The sequence below is a fragment of the Bos indicus x Bos taurus genome, chromosome 10 (assembly GCF_003369695.1).
Source record: "Bos indicus x Bos taurus breed Angus x Brahman F1 hybrid chromosome 10, Bos_hybrid_MaternalHap_v2.0, whole genome shotgun sequence".
NCBI lineage: Eukaryota > Metazoa > Chordata > Mammalia > Artiodactyla > Bovidae > Bos > Bos indicus x Bos taurus.
Window position 1 is genome coordinate 101,620,918 of NC_040085.1, and position 19,621 is coordinate 101,640,538.

Consider the following 19,621-nt stretch of genomic DNA (forward strand, 5'->3'; position numbering starts at 1 on the left):
AGTGGGCCTTAGAAAGCATTACTACGAACAAAGCTAGTGGAGGTGATGGAATTCCAGTTGAGCTATTTCAAATCCTAAAAGATGATGTTGTGAAAGTGCTGCACTGAATATGCCAGCAAATTTGGAAAACTCAGCAGTGGCCACAGGACTGGAAAAGGTCAGTGTTCATTCCAATCCCAAAGAAAGGCAATGCCAAAGAATGCTCAAACTACCGCACAATTGCACTCATCTCACACGCTAGCAAAGTAATGCTCAAAATTCTCCAAGCTAGGCTTCAACAGTATGTGAACCATGAACTTCCAGATGTTCAAGCTGGATTTAGAAAAGGTAGAGGAACTAGAGTTCAAATTGCCAACATCCACTGGATCATCGAAAAAGCAAGAGTTCCAGAAAAACATCTATTTCTGCTTTATTGACTATGCCAAAGCCTTTGTGTGGATCACAACAAACGGAATTCTGAAAGAGATGAGAATACCAGACCACCTGACCTGCCTCCTGAGAAATCTGTATGCGGGTCAGGAAGCAACAGTTAGAACCAGACACAGAACAACAGACTGGTTCCAAATAGGAAAAGGAGTACATCAAGGCTGTATATTGTCACCCTGCTTATTTAACTTATATGCAGAATACATCATGAGAAATGCTGGGCTGGAGGAAGCACAAGCTGGAGTCAAGATTGCCGGGAGAAATATCAGTAACCTCAGATATGCAGATGACACCACCCTTATGGCAGAAAATGAAGAAGAACTAAAGAGTCTCTTGAAGAAAGTGAAAGAGGAGAGTGAACAAGTTGGCTTAAAGCTCAACATTCAGAAAACTAAGACCATGGCATCTGGTCCCATCACTTCATGGCAAATAGATGGGGAAACAGCTCTTTCTTTATGGGAAATAAAGTGAGAGAGTTTATTTTCTTGGGCTCCAAAATCACTGCACATGGTGACTGCAGCCATGAAATTAAAAGACACTTGCTCCTTGGAAGAAAAGTTATGACCAACCTAGACAGCATATTAAAAAGCAGAGACATTACTTTGCCAACAAAGGTCCATCTTGTCAAAGTGATGGTTTTTCCAGTAGTCATGTATGGATGTGAGAGTTGGACTATAAAGAAAGCTGAGTGCTGAGGAATTGATGCTTTTGAACTATGGTGTTAGAGAAGACTCTTGAGAGTCCCTTGGACTGCCAGGAGATCAAACCAGTCCATCCTAAAGAAATCAGTCCTGAATATTCATTGGATTGACTGATGCTGAAGCTCCACTACTTTGGCCCCTGATGCAAAGAACTAACTCATTTGAAAAGACCCTGATGCTGGGAAAGATTGAAGGAGGGAGGAGAAGGGGACAACAGAGGATGAGGTGGTTGGATGGCATCACCGACTGGATGGACATGAGTTTGAGTCAACTCCGGGACATGAGTTTGAGTTGGTGAAGGACAGGGAGGCCTGATGTACTGCAGTCCATGGGGTCACAAAGAGTCGGACACGACTGAGCCACTGGACTGAACTGAAGTTTAGGAGTCAGCATCAGCAACTTTCAGGTCCAACTGGTATGGAGTCTACATGCTTGTGGGCGGCCTATCATCATCAATCATTAACTTTCTTCACCTGGAGGGAGTTTCAGTGTCTACAGAATAGGTTACAAATATTGTGTGTGTGTATCCGTTGTGGGGGAAATAGGACCTTGCCCCAAGGCTACCCTTGACTGTTTGCTTCTTCCTGGTCTCACATCCCCGCCCTTCCCTAATTAACAACTCCTTGAATCTGTCCAGTGGAACTCAGAGAAGGTCAAGGATGCTGAATGAAGGCTGTTTCTTATAATCAAAGGAATAGGGAGGAGCGGAGAAAGGCTTTGTGCCCTGGAGCCCCACAGGGCCCTGTTCGGTATCAGTGCAAATGGCCAACAAGCACATTAGTCAGCGCAGGTGCTCAGTCATGTCCTACTCCTTGCAAACCCCATGGACTGTAGCCCAACAGGCTCCTCTGCCCATGGGATTTCCCAGGCAAGAATACTGCACTGGATTGCCATTTGCTCCTCTAGGGAATCTTCCCGACCCAGGGATCGAACCCTCATCTCCTACATTGCAGGCGGATTCTTTACTGCTGAGTCATGGGGAAAGCCACATAGTCCTCAAATTAAACTACAGTGAGATACCAGTACACATCCACCAGTATATTTAAAATGGCTGACTCTGACGAATGTTCACAAGGATATTGGACATCCAAAACTGTACCTTGTCAGTTGGTACAGCTACTTTGGATAAATGTTAGCTTCTTACAAATTAAACACCGCCACTGTGGTCCCAAAGAGTCGGACACGACTGAGTGACTGGACTGAACTGAGCTGAACTATGATCCAGCGATTCCACTCCGAGGTGTTTACCCAAGAGATACGAAAACATTCGTCCACAAACACTTGTGCAAGAATGCACCTAACAGTTTTATTTATGATGACAAACACCTTTTTATTTTCTTTTTGGTAGTCCACTGGTTTTTAATTGCATGTACAGGGGAGCCTGGTGGGGTCGCACAGAGTCGGACATGACTGAATCGACTTAGCAGCAACAGCAGGGATAATTGAACAAATCAACAAATGTTGTGACCCCATGGACTACACACTCCATGGAATTCTCCAGGCCAGAATACTGGAGTGGTTAGCCCTTCCCTTCTCCAGGGGATCTTCCCAACCCAGGTCTCCCCGAATTGCAGGCGAATTCTTTACCAGCTGAGCCACCAAGGAAGCCCAAGAATACTGGAGTGGGTAGCCTATCCCTTCTCCAGCAGATCTTCCCAACCCAGAAATTGAACCAGGGTCTCCTGCATTGCAGGCAGATTCTTTACCAACTGAGCTATCAGGAAAGCCAAACAGATAACAGATAGTGGCAATATTATAGGAAAAAATAACAGCAAAGCAGGAGGATAAAATTTCCCTCATCAGTCTTGATGCGCTTTCTTTCTAATATTGTAATCAGAGAAGACTTAGTAATAAGGTGGCACTGAAGAAAGGCCTGAGGAGGTGAGGAAGAAATCCAAGTCCGTATGGAAGTTGAGGGAAACTTGGCAAGTAGAGAGGAAGCATGTGCAAAGACCCTGAGGTGATGTGTTCAGGGAAGATCAGGAACTCAGAGGAAGGGGGTGAAACATAAATGGAGGTCAGGTCCCTAGGCATTTGTGTAAATTAAAAGGATCTTAGAAAACATCCTAAGAATTCCAGCGGAGGAGAGTCATACCCTGGTGGATGCCAAGCACTTTAAATAGTCCTGGTTTCTATCAGTAAGGAGAGAATGAATATTCGAGCAATAAAAAGGGACAGACTAGTAAGATATATAACATGGCTAGATCTCAGAAATGCAGTGCTTTACACAAAAGAATACATAACTATGAATCCATTTATATGAAGATCTAGAGCAAGCAAAACTAATTTCTACAAAGGGAAAAGTTGATGACAGAAAAATTCAGAACACTGATTTCCTCTGTAGGAATGTGGTTGGGAACTTGCTGGGAAGGGACCTGGGATGTTTGGTGGATAGGTTGGATAGATACGTGTTTAATTTGCAAGAGTGAATGCATTTGCCAGAACTCATTTAATGGTACACTTAAGATGTGTGCATTTCATAGTATGTAAATTTTATTCCCAAAGAGCAGAATCTGTAAGTAAGTAGGGTTGTATTGATCTCTACTGGCTTCCCAGGTGACTCAGAGGTAAAGAATCTCCCTGCAATGCAGGGGTTCAATCCCTGGGTCCCGAAGATCCTCTGGAGAAGGAAATGGCAACCCACTCCAGTATTCTTGCCTGGAAAATCCATGGACGGAGGAGCCTGGCGAGTTACAGTCCATGGGGTCTCAACAAGTCAGACACGATTTAGTGACTAAGCAACAGCACTGAACTCCAGAAAGTAAAACGCAGGGAGAAGTGCAGGGTGGGGGTGGGGAGGAGGAGGGCACTGATGTCTGCAACTCTGAAATGAATCCAAACGAGCTGAGTTGATGGAGGGAAAGAGGGATGGACAGATACGTAAGAAAGCAAGTATAGTAAAACGTTCGTTGAGGACAAGGCAATTCACCGTAACATTCTTTCCACATGGCGGTGGGGGACTCATCACAGGACTCGCCCTGGGTGGTCGGTCACACATGCTCCTCGTATAAGCGTTGTTCTCTAAAGCCCTTGCTCCCAAGAGGCTAGATAAAAGCAGGGCATCCGGGAGTGGAGAACGAGAGAAACTAGAGGGGAACACTGAGAGCAGCATTGGGAGGACTCATGTTGAAGCTGAAACTCCAGTACTTTGGCCACCTGATGCGAAGAGCTGACTCATTTGAAAAGACCCTGATGCTGGGAAACATTGAGGGCAGGAGGAGAAGGGGACGACAGAGGATGAGATGACTGGATGGCATCACTGACTTGATGGACATGCGTTTGACTAAACCGCGGGAGTTGGGGATGGACACGGAGGCCTGGCGTGCTGCGGTTCATGGGGTCGCAAAGAGTCGGACACGACTGAGTAACTGAACTGAACTAGCAGCATCAGGACTTGGTGACAGGCGGACAGGCACCTGGAAGTGTTTGTGTCTTAATTCTCTGCTCCTGGCAGGATCGGTGGGTGGGCCCTGAGTCCAGGGCCACTCTCTCAGGAGGCGAGGAAATTCTCGTTCATTGGAAGGTGCCCACGTATATTTTCCTCCGGGATCCGCCTTCACCCCCGCAGGCCAGGGCCGGTGATTCCGGTGGGGCCGGGAGCGCGGGTGGGGGCGAGACGAGTCTGGAGGGGACTGAGCGCCCCCTCCCGGCCCTGGAGGGTCCGCGAGGGCCGGCGAAGCTGCCCCCGCCTCCAGCTCCCCTCTCCGGTTCACGTCCGGAGGTGGAGCGCCGCAGCCCGGAGTCCCCGCCGCGGGACCGGGTTCAGCAGGTGGGCGCTGGCGCTGGGGCGGCTCCGCGCGGCCGGGGTCGGAGGACCGGGGTCGGCCCCGCGGCTCCACCTGTTGCAGCGCGGAGTGCGCGGGCCGGCCGGGCGGGGCGCGCCGAGCACCCGGAGGGCGGTCTGGCCGGAGGGGTCACTGCTCGGCAGGCGGGACGCGCGCGCGGCGCCAGCGCCCCCGCACAGCGGGCTCTCGGGGCGGGGCCCGGGAGGTTTGCGGGCGCGCCTGTGGCCGGTCGGCCTCGGGTGGGGATGGCGCTCCCTGAGCCGAGCCCTGTCGGGTCTCTCGAGCCCGCCGAGGCGGCCAAGGCCGGGCCCGGGAGCTGAACTCTCCCGGGTCATTGTCTGGCGGCCGCGCGCCCCTCCAAACCTCGGTCCTCCGCAGCCTCTCCAGGATCCGGGGCTGGCGCGCGGCGCTCGCTTGCAGCGGGCGAGCCCGACACTTGGGCGCCCCCGGGCAGGGTCTGGAGGCCAAGGGCGCCCGATGCGAGCGCGGTGACGGGGGCTTCCTGCGGGAAGGGCCCATAGTCTCCTGGCCCCCTCGCCACAGCCTCCCTTTCTGGTCTCCTCCTCCAGCCAACCCGGCCGCCGGCTGTCGCGCGGCGGTCGCAGGCGGAGAAGCGCGCTTGGCCCGACTTCTGTGAGGGTGCCTCCCCCGGGGACCGGCTCCACCCAGCCCCTGAGCCCCGGCCTCTGGCCGGTGACCCCAGAGGCCCGAGGCCCCCGCGACTGGGGCCCGGCTGCACCGCGGACCCAGCGGGGAAGCACTTGCAGCTCCAGCGGACCGAGGCCCCGCGTCCCAGCCGTCGGCGGCCCGAGAAGCGACTGTCGAGGCGCCGGGGATCGCGGGAACCCGCTCCTCGTCAGCCCGCGAGGCCCGCAGACCCCGTCTCTGGGGGCGGGCCCGGGGCTTGTCCTGAGGACGCCCCACGCGCCCCGCCCCCCCGCACCCGGAGCGGGGCCGGGCGCCAGGGGGCACGGCGGCGCACCCTCGGGCCCCGCAGAAGCGGGCTCAGCCCCGGGAGGGCGGGGGGGGGGGGGGGCGGCGGACCAAAAAGCGGATTTGAAACCGCGCGTCAGGGCGGACGTGGCAGCTAGCGCGGTCCACGCGGCGGCCCCGGGAGCCGCGCGGCCGGAGGCGATGGGTGAGGCGGTGGCCGCGCGGCCCGGGGCGGGCTGAGCGCGCGGCCGCGCCCCACCTCCCTGGGAGCCCCGGCGACGATCGGCCCGGGCCCGGGCCATGGCCGGCCGGGGCTGCGGCGGCGACTGCGGGCCGGGCCGAGCGAACGAGGACAACGCGCGCTTCCTGCTGCTCGGCGCGCTCCTGGCGCTCTACCTGCTGGGCGGCGCCGCCGTCTTCTCGGCGCTGGAGCGGCCGCACGAGCGCCAGGCCCGGCAGCGCTGGGAGGAGCGCCTGGCCGGCTTCGGCCGCCGCCACAACCTGAGCCGCGACGCGCTGCGCGGCTTCCTCCGCCACTTCGAGGAGGCCGCGGCCGCCGGCGTCCGCGTGGACGGCGCGCGCCCGCGCTGGGACTTCCCCGGCGCCTTCTACTTCGTGGGCACCGTCGTGTCCACCATCGGTGAGTGCGCCCCGGGGGGCGGCGGGCGGGCCCCGCGCTTCCCGGCCCCGCGTCCAGCCGGCCCCGCGTCCAGCCGGCCCCGCGCCCGGCCGGGCGGCGCAGGTGGGACCGGCTGAGGGACCAGCAGGTGACGGGCCCTCCTTGCTGTTTGCGGCGAGGTCCGCGGACCAGCTGCGGCGGAGTCACCTGGAGCTTGTTCTAAACGCAGTCCCAGCCCCTTCGGGACCCTGGAGTCAGAATCTGCGGGTTCAGAAAATCCCCAGGGGATTTGAATGATCCTCAATCGGAGACGACTTCCCTGGTGGCTCAGATGGTAAAACGTCTGCTTACAATGCGGGAGACCTGGGTTCAATCCCTGGGTCGGGAAGATCTCCTGGAGAAGGAAATGGCAACCCACTCCAGTATTCTTGCCTTGAGAATCCCATGGATGGAGGAGCCTGGCAGGCTACAGTCCATGGGGTCACAAAGAGTCGGACACAACTGAGCGACTTCACTCACTCAATTGGAGACACTCTGTAATGGGAGATGCTCAGTCTAGTTAAGGAAGCTGAGCTTGAGTTCATGGAATATTAAGGAGAACGCTTACAGATCGGGACTAGGAACCTACATTTATTAAAAGAGTTCAGTTCAGTCGCTCAGTCGTGTCCGACTCTTTACGACCCCATGAACCACAGCACGACAGGCTTCCCTGTCCATCACCAACTCCCGGAGTCCACCCAAACCCATGTCTATTGAGTCGGTGATGCCATCCAACCATCTCATCCTCTGTCGTCCCCTTCTCCTGCCCTCAATCTTTCCCAGCATCAGGGTGTTTTCTAGTGAGTCAGTTCTTCGCATCAGGTGGCCAAAGTATTGGAGTTTCAGCTTCAGCATCAGTCCTTCCAATGAATATTCAGGACTGATTTCCTTTAGGATGGACTGGTCGGATCTCCTTGCAATCCAAGGGACTCAATGAAATGAGTTAGTGCCTTGCATAAAGCACTGGTTTGAGGGGGAGACACGTTTTAAAAAGGCTGACCATGACTTCCTACTTAACACAGAGAAAATAAATATGAGTTTGGAGGTAAGGAGGCGAAAGTGCTAATGAAGATGGAAATTGTTTTCTATCAGGAAGAAGCTGGTTGGGGTCTGCAGAAGGGACCTATGGGCTGAACCAGTTAGTGCTGGCCTGATTGGGGTCTGGAGACAAAAAGTACTTCACACTCTGGAAGAGGAGAGGATTGCTTTCAGGGCCCAGTGACCTGTATGGAGTAGTGGAAACAGAGCTAGGAAGGTCTTCTGGCCGATGGGGTGAGGGAGGGAGCTTTACTGCGGAGCTGGAGCTGAACTAGAGGCAGTTGGGAGCTAGTGAGAGTTTCTGAGCGAGAGGCATAAGGCTCCCATCTCTTACACCTTTATTACCAGCAGGAGGAAAAAGGGTGGGGGTCTTTGCACTCCGAGGGCTTGCTCACCCTTGAATGTAATGAGTGATAAGGGGTTTTGGGGAAGATGCTGCACAAATTTTGAAGAAAGCAGAGGTCTGGAGTGGAGGAGGGGCTTTGAAAGACTTCCCAGAAGCAGAGTGGCGCAGGGCTGGCTGCTGGAACCCCAGGAGCGCCAGCAGGGCTTCCAGGGGCTCGGGGGTGCCCTGCTGCTGTGGCTCCGAGCTGCCAGAGAGCTTGTCCAAGAGGCGGGTGATACAACGAACTTCCCCGATGCTCCCACTCAGGGTTGTCTTAGGCAGACATTCTGCCAGGAGAAAACATTCTGCACTGAGTGTAACAGATCAGCCTCGGGCCTGGTTAGTCAGGGAAGACTGCCTGGGTTCGTCTAGAAGCCCAGGGCCTCAGCCGGTGAGCAGGAGGCCAGGAGGAGAGGACCCGCGTGGTTACAGACCGGACCTGCGTGGTTACAGACCCGACCCGCGTGGTTACGGACCCGTGGGCTCCGCCAGAAGTCTGTGCGCGCTAAACCGCTTCAGTCCAGCTGTGAGACCCCTTGGGCTGCAGCATGCCAGGCTCCTCTGTCCATGGGAGTCTCCAGGCCAGAACACTGGAGTGGGTTATACAGGAGATGTAAGACATGCAGGTTCGATCCCTGGGTAGGAAAGATCCCCTGGAGGAGGGAATGGTAACCCAGACCAGTATTCTTGCCTGGAGACTCCCGTGGACAGAGGAGCCTGGCGGACTACAATCCGTGGGGTCAGGAAGAGTCAGACTCGACTGAGTGACTGACAGCCAGTTGGTGGGAGATTTCAGTCCTCCCCACCCTCTCCACAGCCACCCGTTTGTACTTCCCATGGACACAGAGGTCGGAAGGAGCAGAATGGGAGTAGACCGGTGAACACCAAGGCCAGGGAACCTCGGGCGTTGTGGATGGGTGGGCGTGTGAGCTCACCTGGGGCGCAAATGGAGCACCGTAGCCGCGGGACAGGAGGACACTGGACCGAGTGTGGAGTCGGGGCTCTCCATCCTGCTTGTGACCGGGGCCGGTTTAACACCTGGAGCCCCGTCCTTCTCTGAATCATCTGTAGGTGCCCATGTTGGTATCTGGCATGTTGTAGCTGTTGAGTAAATATTAGTCCTGTCTCCTTCCCATACTCTTTCCCGAAGGCTGCCCCTCTGAAAGGTTCTTGTAAAGGATAATGAGCTCATATAATTAATTGTTCTTTAAAAAGTACAAAGCACTATGTAAGTATGGGTTTATTTTTACTCTCTCATTTCTCACGTTTCCTTAAATCGTTTCATTAATTGCTGATGGAATAATGGTGCTTGCTGTCCTTTCCCGGGGCACATTAGGCACGCCCTGTGATTGTCATGTGAGGATGTGATGCAGCCAGCTGCATAAATTAATCGCAATTTTAATCAACATGATTCATATGGTGTGATTATTCCTATTTTATAGATGAGGAAACGGAAGCTTCGTGTTCTTTGTAAAGAAGAGAAAACCTTCTGTAATGACTCCGCCTAAAATTAACCATTGTTGACATTTTGTACATTACATGTTTTAACTGAAGTCTAGTTGATTTACAATGCCGTGTTAGTTTTAGATGTACAGCAAAGTGATTCAGGTATACACACGTAATACCTATTTTTTTCAGATTCTTTCCCCTTATAGGTTGTTGCAATGTATTGAACATTGTTTTCTGTACAATAGGTCCTTGTTAGTTGGTGCCTTTTTTCTGTTCTTTTTTCCCCATGGACACACATGTACATACATATTTTTCTAAATTTGTATCATGTTCTATAAACCATTTATGTCGTGTATTTTAACTGTAGTATTACATGACGGGTTTTTCTTCTAAAAATTAGTGCCATATGCTTTACCATGCAAAGATGTTGACGTAACGATAACAAGAAAGCTTACAGCAGAATAATCATAAAATGTAAGTAAACTTTAGAACTAGGAAACAATAACAGAAATATGGAAAGCAACTGGATCTAAGAAATTTCCAGAGGGGAGCTCCATCTTATCTTGAGTTCCCTCGGATGTAGACTCTGAGCAAAGAATCGGTGCAAGCAGTTTCCCGGCAGATTCAAGAGACACGGGGAGGTGAGGGAGGAACCGATACAGGAAAGGGAAGTCCATCACTGCAGGGTGTGCTATGAGGCAGAAGCCAGAGCGGGCAGCTGATGCTTAATCCCAGGCTGGAAGCTGTGGGGATCAGCGCAAAGCTCACGAACCAGACTCACCCCAGGTAAGGGAGCTGGGGCATTCATACACCCACGCCCATCAGAAACTGGTCAAAAGCTGCTTAGAGGATGCAGGGAAGCCCAGAAAAGTAATTCCCAGATACTTCTGGCCTGATTGTCCCTGGACAGCCCAAGAGTAGCCTTCTGATAAGATATAGGCACTGGCCATTTGAAATCAGGCCAGTGCGCCCAGAACTGGTTAAAGGAGATCCCAGGCGCGTGGACTGAGTGTCACCAATGACTATTTAGGCTTCGAATGTGGCTGCATGTACTGTGGCAGAGTCATGACCCCCACTGGCATTCTGATGAGAAAAAAGGAAGCATAAACCTTTTCCCAGTACGCAATCCCAGTATGATGCTGAAGCTGAAGCTCCAGTTGATGCAAAGAGCTGACTCATTGGAAAAGACCCTGATGCTGGGAAAGATTGAGGGCAAGAAGAGAAGCGGGTGACAGAGGATGAGATGGCTGGATGGCATCACCGACTCGATGGACATGAGTTTGAGTAAATTCCAGGAGTTGGTGATGGACAGGAAGGCCTGGCATGCTACAGTCCATGGGGTCACAAAGAGTCGGACACAGCTTAGCAACTGGAAAACAGCAACAATCCTCAAAAATGTTTCCCCCTTGGCATTTCATATGGGAAACATTACATAGGATGTGGATGATGCTCATAAACAGTATTTTCCTGTTGAGGATTTCATGAAACTGCTGTCTGAGACCTTTTTAAATTTTTTTTTTTTCTGATATGGACCATTTTAAAGTCTTTATTGAATTTGTTACAATATTGCCTCTGTTTTATGTTTGGCTTCTTGGCCCCAAGGCATGTGGGATCTTAACTTCCGGACAAGGGATCCAACCCGCACCCCCTGCTTTGGAAGGCGAAGGTCCAACCACTGGACCACCAGGGAGGTCCCTAATTGATTAAAAGTCTTCGATTTAGAAGTCAGAGCAGTGGCTTTTCCTGGAAGTTATATAGAGGGAAACACTGATCACAAGTTAAGTGTTTGTTTGAAATTATGCAGAGATTCATAAATATGTATTATGAAGTTGTTAACCATTAAAAAAAAAAAGTGAGAGCAGAGTGAAAAACAATTTGACAGTTTCTCAAAACTTTAAACATAGAACTTCACATGACATTCCCCTAAAAGAATTGAAAGCAGAAACTCAAACAGATACAGGAACCCCTTAGAGCCGTCGTGAGTCCAGTTCCAGACCACCGCAGTAAAGCGAGTGTCGCAATAAAGCGACCTCTTGCCTCCCTCGTGCGTGCGAAATTTGTGATTATGCTGTACTGTAGTCTATTAAGTGTGCAATAGCATTATGTCTAAAAAAAGTATACACTTTAATTTAAAAATGCCTTATAGCGAGGAAGTACTAACCATCACTTGAGGCTTCAGTGAGTCAGTCTTTTTACAGTAGTAACATCAGGGTCTGCTGACTACAGCCCACCGGAGCAAATATAACAATAAAGAAAAAGTGTGAAATACTGCAAGAATTACCAAAACGGAGCACAGAGATGTGAAGTGAGCAAATGCTGCTGGAAATACGGCATCTGCAGACTTCCTCGTCACAGGGTTGTCACAAACCTTCAATTTGTGAAAAACCCAATACCGTGAAGCACAATAAAGCAAAGAGCAGGGAAAAGAGGTCTGCCTGAATTTGCACACCAGTGTGCACTGAGGCGCTGCCACAAGAGCCAACAGGTGGAACCAGCCCGAGTGTCCAGCATCAGACGAATGGATTAAAAATGTGCACGCCTACAGTGCAGTGTTCCTCAGCTATAAAAAGGAATGAGGTTGTGGTGTTTGCTGCCACATGGATAGACCTTGAAAACATACTGCGTGAAATACACCAGACACAGAAGGACAAATATAATTCCACTTACATGAGGTGCCGAGGACAGGCACTCTTCATAGGGATGAAAAGCAGAAAAGAGACCACCAGGAGCCGAGGGAAGAAAGGAAGGCTTGTTTAATGAAATTTTTGTGGGGAATAATAAAAGAAAGTTTTGGCTGTAAATAGTGGTGATAGTTACGTAACAGTGTGAATACGTTTAATACCAGTGAATTGTGCACTTATGAACGGGTGAAATGACAGATGTTCTGTATATTTCACCACAGTGCGGAAAGTCAGAACAGAATATTAAAACGCATCTCAGGGATGTTGGTTCTGAAAGAGGCTGGTGAGCAGCCCTGAAGCAAGAATGAGCTTGAAGTGCAGCTGGAGAAGTAGGTGACCAGTGTAACCTGTGGGTGAGCCTCTGTAAGTGCCCTTTTCACTCAGGCAGGCATCTGTTAGGCGTTTGCTTCTGTGCTTGCCTGTGTATTTATAACTCAGCTTTTGTCCACAAAGGAGATGAGATCATTTGCAAACTGATATGGTCAGGGTAGGCTTAAAGCCTTGGGCTACTCCATAATCTCTGTTCAGTTCTGTTCAGTCGCTCAGTCATGTCTGACTCTCTGCTACCCCATGGACTGCAGCATGCCAGGCCTCCCTGTCCATCACCAGCTCCTGGAGTTTATCCAAACTCATGTCCACTGAGTCGGTGATGCCATCCAACCATGTCATCCTCTGTCGTCCCCTTCTCCTGCCTTCAGTCTTTCCCAGCATCACGGTCTTTTCAAGTAAGTCAGCTCTTCACATCAGGTGGCCAAAGTATTGGAGTTTCAGCTCCAACATCAGTCCTTCCAATGAACACCCAGGACTGATCTCCTTTAGGATGGGCTGGTTGGATCTCCTTGCAGTCCAAGGGACTCTCAGTAGCTTAATATGATAAGAGATTACGTCTTACCACCCCAGAGCGCATTGTGGGCGAGGGGCCTCCCCAGGACAGTTGTCTGCTGGGTTGGCCCAGTGTTCCAGGCTTCTTTTAGCTTCTGGCTGATGTTCATCAGCTGATGTCCCCAGGACTGCTGGGGAAGGGGCAGGAAGGGCTGAGGAGTGGGGCACCGGCAGTGAACGGGCACTGCCTGGTGGGACAGGCCACCTCCACGCGTGTCTCATTGACCACATCGAGCACCTGGAGAACCACACCTCTCCCAAGAGCCCAGAGTGGGCAAAGCTCGATCCTGGTGAACACACGGACGCCTACCAGACGTGTGCACAGTGTGCTAGAAATGGATCCGAGTGGATTTAAGACTGGGAGGGGGTGAGGAAATGCGAGTGGGATAGAACAGTTAAGCCGCAAAGTGTTAATACACAGAAAGATGTGTCAGGAGGGCCTACGCGATTGTCAAAAACGAGCCCCAGAGCTGCCTGTGAGTTTTCCAGTTGTTGAAAGAGGCAAGGACAGCCATTAAATGATTGCTTTTACTCAGTCTGACTGCTTAGAAAACACCCACCTCTTCTTAAGTGTGAATAACAATGTCTTCTATAGACTGTCATGAAAAGGACAAGATAATACAATGAGTGATCTTCCCCACAGCGTCTCCGCCATCATCGTGAAAGGGAAGCCTGTGCGCCTGCGTGGACAGCTAGGCGCGGGGCACAGCGCGGGGCACGGCGCAGCTCAGCACAAGCCCCTCTTGCCCAGGCGCAGGGCGGCGCAGGGCGGCGCCCGATTCCCAGCGGTGGATTCTGCACTGGCGTCGCCGTCCATGAGAACTCCTCCGCGGGGACGGTGGTGCTTGTCTGAGCGCAGGTTTAGGGCCCGCTTTCAGAGCTCCTGGTGCCCTTGGAGAAACTCCCCTGGGTGGCTCTCAGTCGGCAGCGCGTGGAGTGCGCTTAGGGCATGTGTGATAGGAGCTGGGCTAGGGTTGGAAAGGGAGACCACCCTGGACGATTCAAAATTAGGGATTTCCCTGGTGGCTCAGATGGTAAAGTCAGTACCACAGTGCGAGAGACCCGGGTTTGCGTTGGGTCGGGAAGACCCTCTGGAGAAGGAAATGGCACCCCACTCCACTATTCTTGCCTGGAAAATCCCAAGGATGGAGGATCCTGGTAGGCTACACTCCATGGAGTCGCAGAGTCGGACACAACTGAGCGTCTTCACTTCACTTTCACTTCGAGGATTCTTGCTATTCAAAGAGTGGTCCTACATGGAAGCAACCTAGATGTCCATCAGCAGATGAATGGATAAGAAAGCTGTGGTACATATACACAATGGAGTATTACTCAGCCATTAAAAATAATACATTTGAATCAGTTCTAATGAGGTGGATGAAACTGGAGCCTATTATACAGAGTGAAGTAAGCCAGAAGGAAAAACCCCAATACAGTATACTAACACATATATATGGAATTTAGAAAGATGGTAATGATAACCCTGTATACGAGACAGCAAAAGAGACACTGATGTATAGAACAGTCTTATGGACTCTGTGGGAGAGGGAGAGGGTGGGAAGATTTGGGAGAATGGCATTGAAACATGTGAAATGTCATGTATGAAACGAGATGCCAGTCCAGGTTCAATGCACGATGCTGGATGCTTGGGGCTGGTGCACTGGGACGACCCAGAGGGATGGTATGGGGAGGGAGGAGGGAGGAGGGGTCAGGATGGGGAACACATGTATACCTGTGGCGGATTCATTTCAATATTTGGCAAAACTAATACAATTATGTAAGGTTTAAAAATAAAATAAAATTAATTAAAAAAAAAAAAAAAAAAAAAGAGTGGTCCTGGAATCAGCAGGACGGGCATCACCTTGGACCTTGCTAGGAATACAGAGTCTCAGGCCTGCCCCAGACCAGCTGAGTTAGAACCTACTGGGAGGTCACGTGTGTAAGTGCAAGTAAATTTATACTTCTCTGTCTGACTTATTTCACTAAGTATAATGTTTTCAGAGTTCAACCATGGTGTAGCATGCATCACAGTTTCATTCCTTTCTATGGCTGAATAGCATTCCATTGTGGGAGAAGGCAGTGGCACCCCACTCCAGTACTCTTGCCTGGAAACTCGCATGGATGGAGGAGTCTGGTGGGCTGCAGTCCATGGGGTCACTAAGAGTCAGACATAACTGAGCGACCTCACTTTGACTTTTCACTTTCATGCATTGGAGAAGGAAATGGCAACCCCCTCCAGTGTTCTTGCCTGGAGAATCCCAGGGACCGGGGAGCCTGGTGGGCTGCCGTCTATGGGGTCCCACAGAGTCGGACATGACTGAAGTGACTTAGCAGCAGCAGCGTTCCATTGTATGCATGAACATTTTGTTTATCCTTTCCTCTGTTCACAGACACTTGGGTTGGTTCTTCCTTGTGGTAAATCATAACCATGTTAAATTTTGAGAACTCTGGAGTCTAGAAGGCTGCTGACAAGGTGGGCCCCTCCCTGAGCTTCAGGACTTAGACCAGCTGCTGGAGGGGCTGGAATGGAGAGGAGGTGAGACCTGCACCAGCGGGTGGTCAGGAGGTGAGGAGCAGTCATACAGAGCAGCTCTGTGGATGTGGGGTGTGCTGGCCTTGGACTGAGAGCGTGGCTGTGGCTTGTGTGGGTCTGGGACGCCCAGCCCCACCTCAGTGGGAGGCCACTCAGTGTGGTGACCAGACTCATTGCTTTATAATGTTGTGTTGATTTCTGCCGTACAGCAACGCCCATCAGTCATCATTATACATATATCTCCTCCCTCTCAAGCCTCCCTCGGTAACCCCGCATCCCAAGCCTCCAGGTTGATGACCAGATTTTCAACAACAGTTGTACTCATTTTAACTAGACAGAGATAATTATTCTGGTGCCCTCTGTGTGTCCTGGACGTGCTCATGATTAGCGCCGTGTAATGTATTCTAGAGGGCCTTCCCAAGTGGTTCAGTGGTAAGGAGTTCGCTTGCCGATGCAGGAGTTGAGGGTTCAATCCCTGGGTCAGGAAGATTTCCTAGAGGAGGGCATGGCAGCCCACTCCAGTGTTCTTTCTTGGAGAAAATCGCATGGACAGAGGAGCCTGGCGGCCAGTCCACAGGATCACAGAGTCGGATACGACGGAGCAGCTAACACTCATTTTCCATATAACCATTGTAACGTGAGCAGATTGTTGTGCCAATAGGTAAAAATTAATCTCATCATGGTAAGAATTTCTTTGATCCGTATTAAAGTTGATTAATTAAAAAATATATATGTATTTATTTGGCCGCCCTGGGTCTCAGTTGCGACATGCAGGGTCTCCGGTCTTCATCGCTGCCTGTGGGATCCAGTTCCCCGACCAGGGGTCAAACCAGGCCCCCTGCACTGAGAACGTGGGGGCTTAGCCCTGGACTGCCAGGGAGTCCCATCTTCAGCAGCGTCTTCATTTTTGGAGTTCCCTTAAGTATTTGTTTGTGCAGGACACTTGATCACCAAGAAGGTGACTCTGACACGGTCACTGCCTCCTTGCACGCCCTCTAATATCTAAGACGAGTTGGAGGCAGTTACACTTTCCTGACTCTTCTGATTCTAGTGACTGCGCATACGTGTTGTCATCCATAAGGCTGTACTGTTATTTCTTCCCCTTTCTTTTTACAGCATTTCCTATTCCCTTTCCCAAGAATTTTATATGTTTAATTAATGTAGAATAGTTTATGTAGCCATCCTTAAATTGTTGGATTTGGGGGTTAAATGTGATTTTTATTTTTCAGTCTTGTGTTTAATAAAAATTATGAAATTTATTGAGGGCTTACCATAGGTTATACCTCTCTAAATATGTTAATTCTTGGGACAACCCCGTCAGGGTAGGTGCTGTTAGTGTTCTCAGGTTGCAGACCAGGATGTGAGCCTCAGAGAGCCTCCAGGCAGTGTCTGAAGCCCCCAGTGGAAGTGGTGCGGGCTGTCCCTTTAGAACCTGCACTTTGACGCACCACTTCTTTGCCGTTTCCACCTCTGGGGTCCTTGTGGGAAGAATTGCCAGTTTAAGAGGTCACAACCCCTTTTTTCAGTGTGATGGCCCTTAGGTGACCTGGGATCATAGAAGAAGACAGAGATGATCTGTTTAGCAGACTCTCAGGATGGTAAAAGGTTTGGGTGGAATTCTCCAGGCAAGAATTCTGGAGTGGGTTGCCATTGCCTTCTGCGGGGGGATCTTTCTGACCCAGGGATCGAACTTGTGTCTCCCACATCGCAGGCAGAATCTTTACCGTCTGAGCCACCAGTGAAGCCCCACCCTCCTTTATTTTTTCTGCCTACCTCCCAGGAGTCCATTTAAACAGAGCCTGTACCTTTGATTGGAACGTTTGATCATTCTCAAGGTGCAGCCTTCTTCCCGTCACATAACTAATGTGCCTAGAATCTGGCTGCCCCCAGAATTTTTCTCTCCAGTTTGGACATATCTGATCCCATAAGCAACTTCCTGACTCTGCCTGTGAGCAGAGTATCGGCACCAAAGCTGTCTGTGTCTTGGGTCTTCCCTAGTATTAAGCATCTGATGAATCAGATTGACCTTAGAGACCAGCCAGGCAACTGGTTTTCAAACTGTGTTCCAAGAATCCTGGGATTCTCTATGCTGTCTAAGGGCTGTCTTGCGAGCCCAGGGGTACACATCAAGGTCTTATCTCTGTTGTATGTATTTACTTACATGGGTTCAAAGTAGTTATCCTATTCTGCTACCTTTTTTATGACTCTTTTTTGGAATGTAGAAAAGATTTTTATATACTCACATACACTCATGTTTCATGATGAGAATTGCCTGGCTGGATGAAGCACAAGCTAGAATCAAGATTGCTGGGAGAAATATCAACAACCTCAGAAATTCAGGTGACACCACCCTTATGGCAGAAAGCAAAGAAGAACTAAAGAGCCTCTTGATGAAGGTGAAAGAGGAGAGTGAAAAAGCTGGCTTAAAACTTAACTTTCAAAAAACTAAGATCATGGCTTCTGGTCCCATCACCTTGTGCAAATAGATGGGGAAATAGTGGAAACAGTGACAGACTTTTATTTTCTTGGGTTCCAAAATCTCTGCAGATGGTGACTGCCACTATGAAATTAAAAGATGCTTGCTCTTTGGAAGAAAAGCTATGACAAACTTAGACAGTGTATTAAAAAGCATAGGCATCACTTTGCCAACAAATGTCCGTCTAGTCAAAGCTATGGTTTTTCCAGTAGTCATGAATGGATGTGAGAGTTGGATCGTAAAGAAGGCTGAGTGCCAAAAAAATTGATGCTTTTGAACTGTGGTGTTGGAGAAGACTCTTGAGAGTCCCTTGGACTGCAAGGAGATCCAACCAGTCTGTCCTAAAGGAGATCAGTCCTGGGTGTTCTTTGGAAGGACTGATGCTGAAGCTTCTGTACTTTGGCTGCCTGATGCGAAGAGCCAACTCATTAAAAAAGACCCTGATGCTGGGAAAGGTTGAAGGCAGGAGGAGAAGGGGACGACAGAGGATGAGATGGTTGGATGGCATCACCGACTCAATGGACATGAGTTTGAGTAAACTCCAGGAGTTGGTGATGGACAGGGAGGCCTGCGGAGAAGGCAATGGCACCCCACCCCAGTACTCTTGCCTGTTTCCAGGCAAGAAATCCCATAGACGGAGGAGCCTGGTGGGCTGCAGTCCATGTGGTCGCTAAGAGTCAGACACGACTGAGTGACTTCACTTTCATTTTCATGCATTGGAGAAGGAAATGGCAACCTACTCCAGTGTTCTTGCCTGGAGAATCCCAGGGGCGGGGGAGCCTGGTGGGCTGCCGTCTATGGGGTCGCACAGAGTCGAACACGACTGAAGCGACTTAGCAGCAGCAGAAGGGAGGCCTGGTGTGCTGCAGTCCATGGGGTCACTGAACAACAAATACACTCATTTTGACTGACATTTTCTTCTATATTTTTTCATAAATGTGAGTCCTCTCCATGGTTGAGATAAATATCCTCACCCATTCTCTGGTTCTAACTCATCACAATGTTATTCAAAAGGGCTTTTTAAAAAATGTTTCTGTATGGTTGGCTATATAATTATGCTTTATTTCTAAAAGTATCACATAATGATTTGAGAATGTGCATTTTCCAGAGTTCTGTTTTTTTTTTTCACTTGACTGTTTCTTTACATCCTGGTATCTGTATATATCTCAGCTGGGTTTTTTTATGTTACAGAATTTTGGAGCAGGAGGGACATAATCCCCACCCTCTAAACATAGTAAAAAAAAAAAAAAATATATATATATATATATATACAACGTTGTGTGTCTGAGGACATATACATTCAGTGTTATTGATTTCATCACTTGAGTAGCTTTAAATTCTGTTAATACTTTTGTTTATCTCTTAATGCTTTATATGCTAACATCTATTTTTAAACTGTTGCCTCAGCACACCAGGCTTCCCTGTCCTTTACCCAGAGCTCGCTCAAACTCATGTCCATCAAGTCGGTGATGCCATCCAGCTATCTCATCCTCTGTCGTCCCCTTCTCCTCCTGCCCCCAATCCCTCCCAGCATCAGGGTCTTTTCCAATGAGTCAGCTCTTCACATCAGGTGGCCAAACTATTGGAGCTTCAGTTTCAGCATCAGTCTTTCTAATGAACATTCAGGACTGATCTCCTTTAGAATGGACTGGCTGGATCTCCTTGCAGTCCAAG

At 50.2% G+C, this 19,621-nt stretch overlaps 2 protein-coding genes across 2 annotated transcripts in view; one reads left to right on the forward strand and one right to left on the reverse strand.

Annotated features, from left to right (window-relative positions):
* Positions 1–4,836: 4,836 nt before the first annotated feature.
* On the reverse strand, positions 4,837–6,147 carry LOC113899674 (collagen alpha-1(I) chain-like). Its single transcript, XM_027552888.1, has one exon. The coding sequence runs from the start codon at positions 6,145–6,147 to the stop codon at positions 4,837–4,839; it is 1,311 nt and encodes a 436-aa protein (XP_027408689.1).
* KCNK13 (potassium two pore domain channel subfamily K member 13) overlaps positions 6,113–19,621 on the forward strand; it is a 106,220-nt gene continuing 92,711 nt past the window's right edge. Inside the window, exon 1 of the mRNA XM_027552718.1 lies at positions 6,113–6,485. Coding sequence (XP_027408519.1) covers positions 6,146–6,485 — 340 coding nt within the window. The 5' untranslated portion in view covers positions 6,113–6,145. The remainder of the gene's footprint in view (positions 6,486–19,621) is intronic.

Coding starts and splice junctions, on each gene's coding strand:
- LOC113899674 (XM_027552888.1), bottom strand. CDS start 6,147: ATGGCCCGGGCCCGGGCCGATCGTCGCCGGGGCTCCCAGGGAGGTGGG.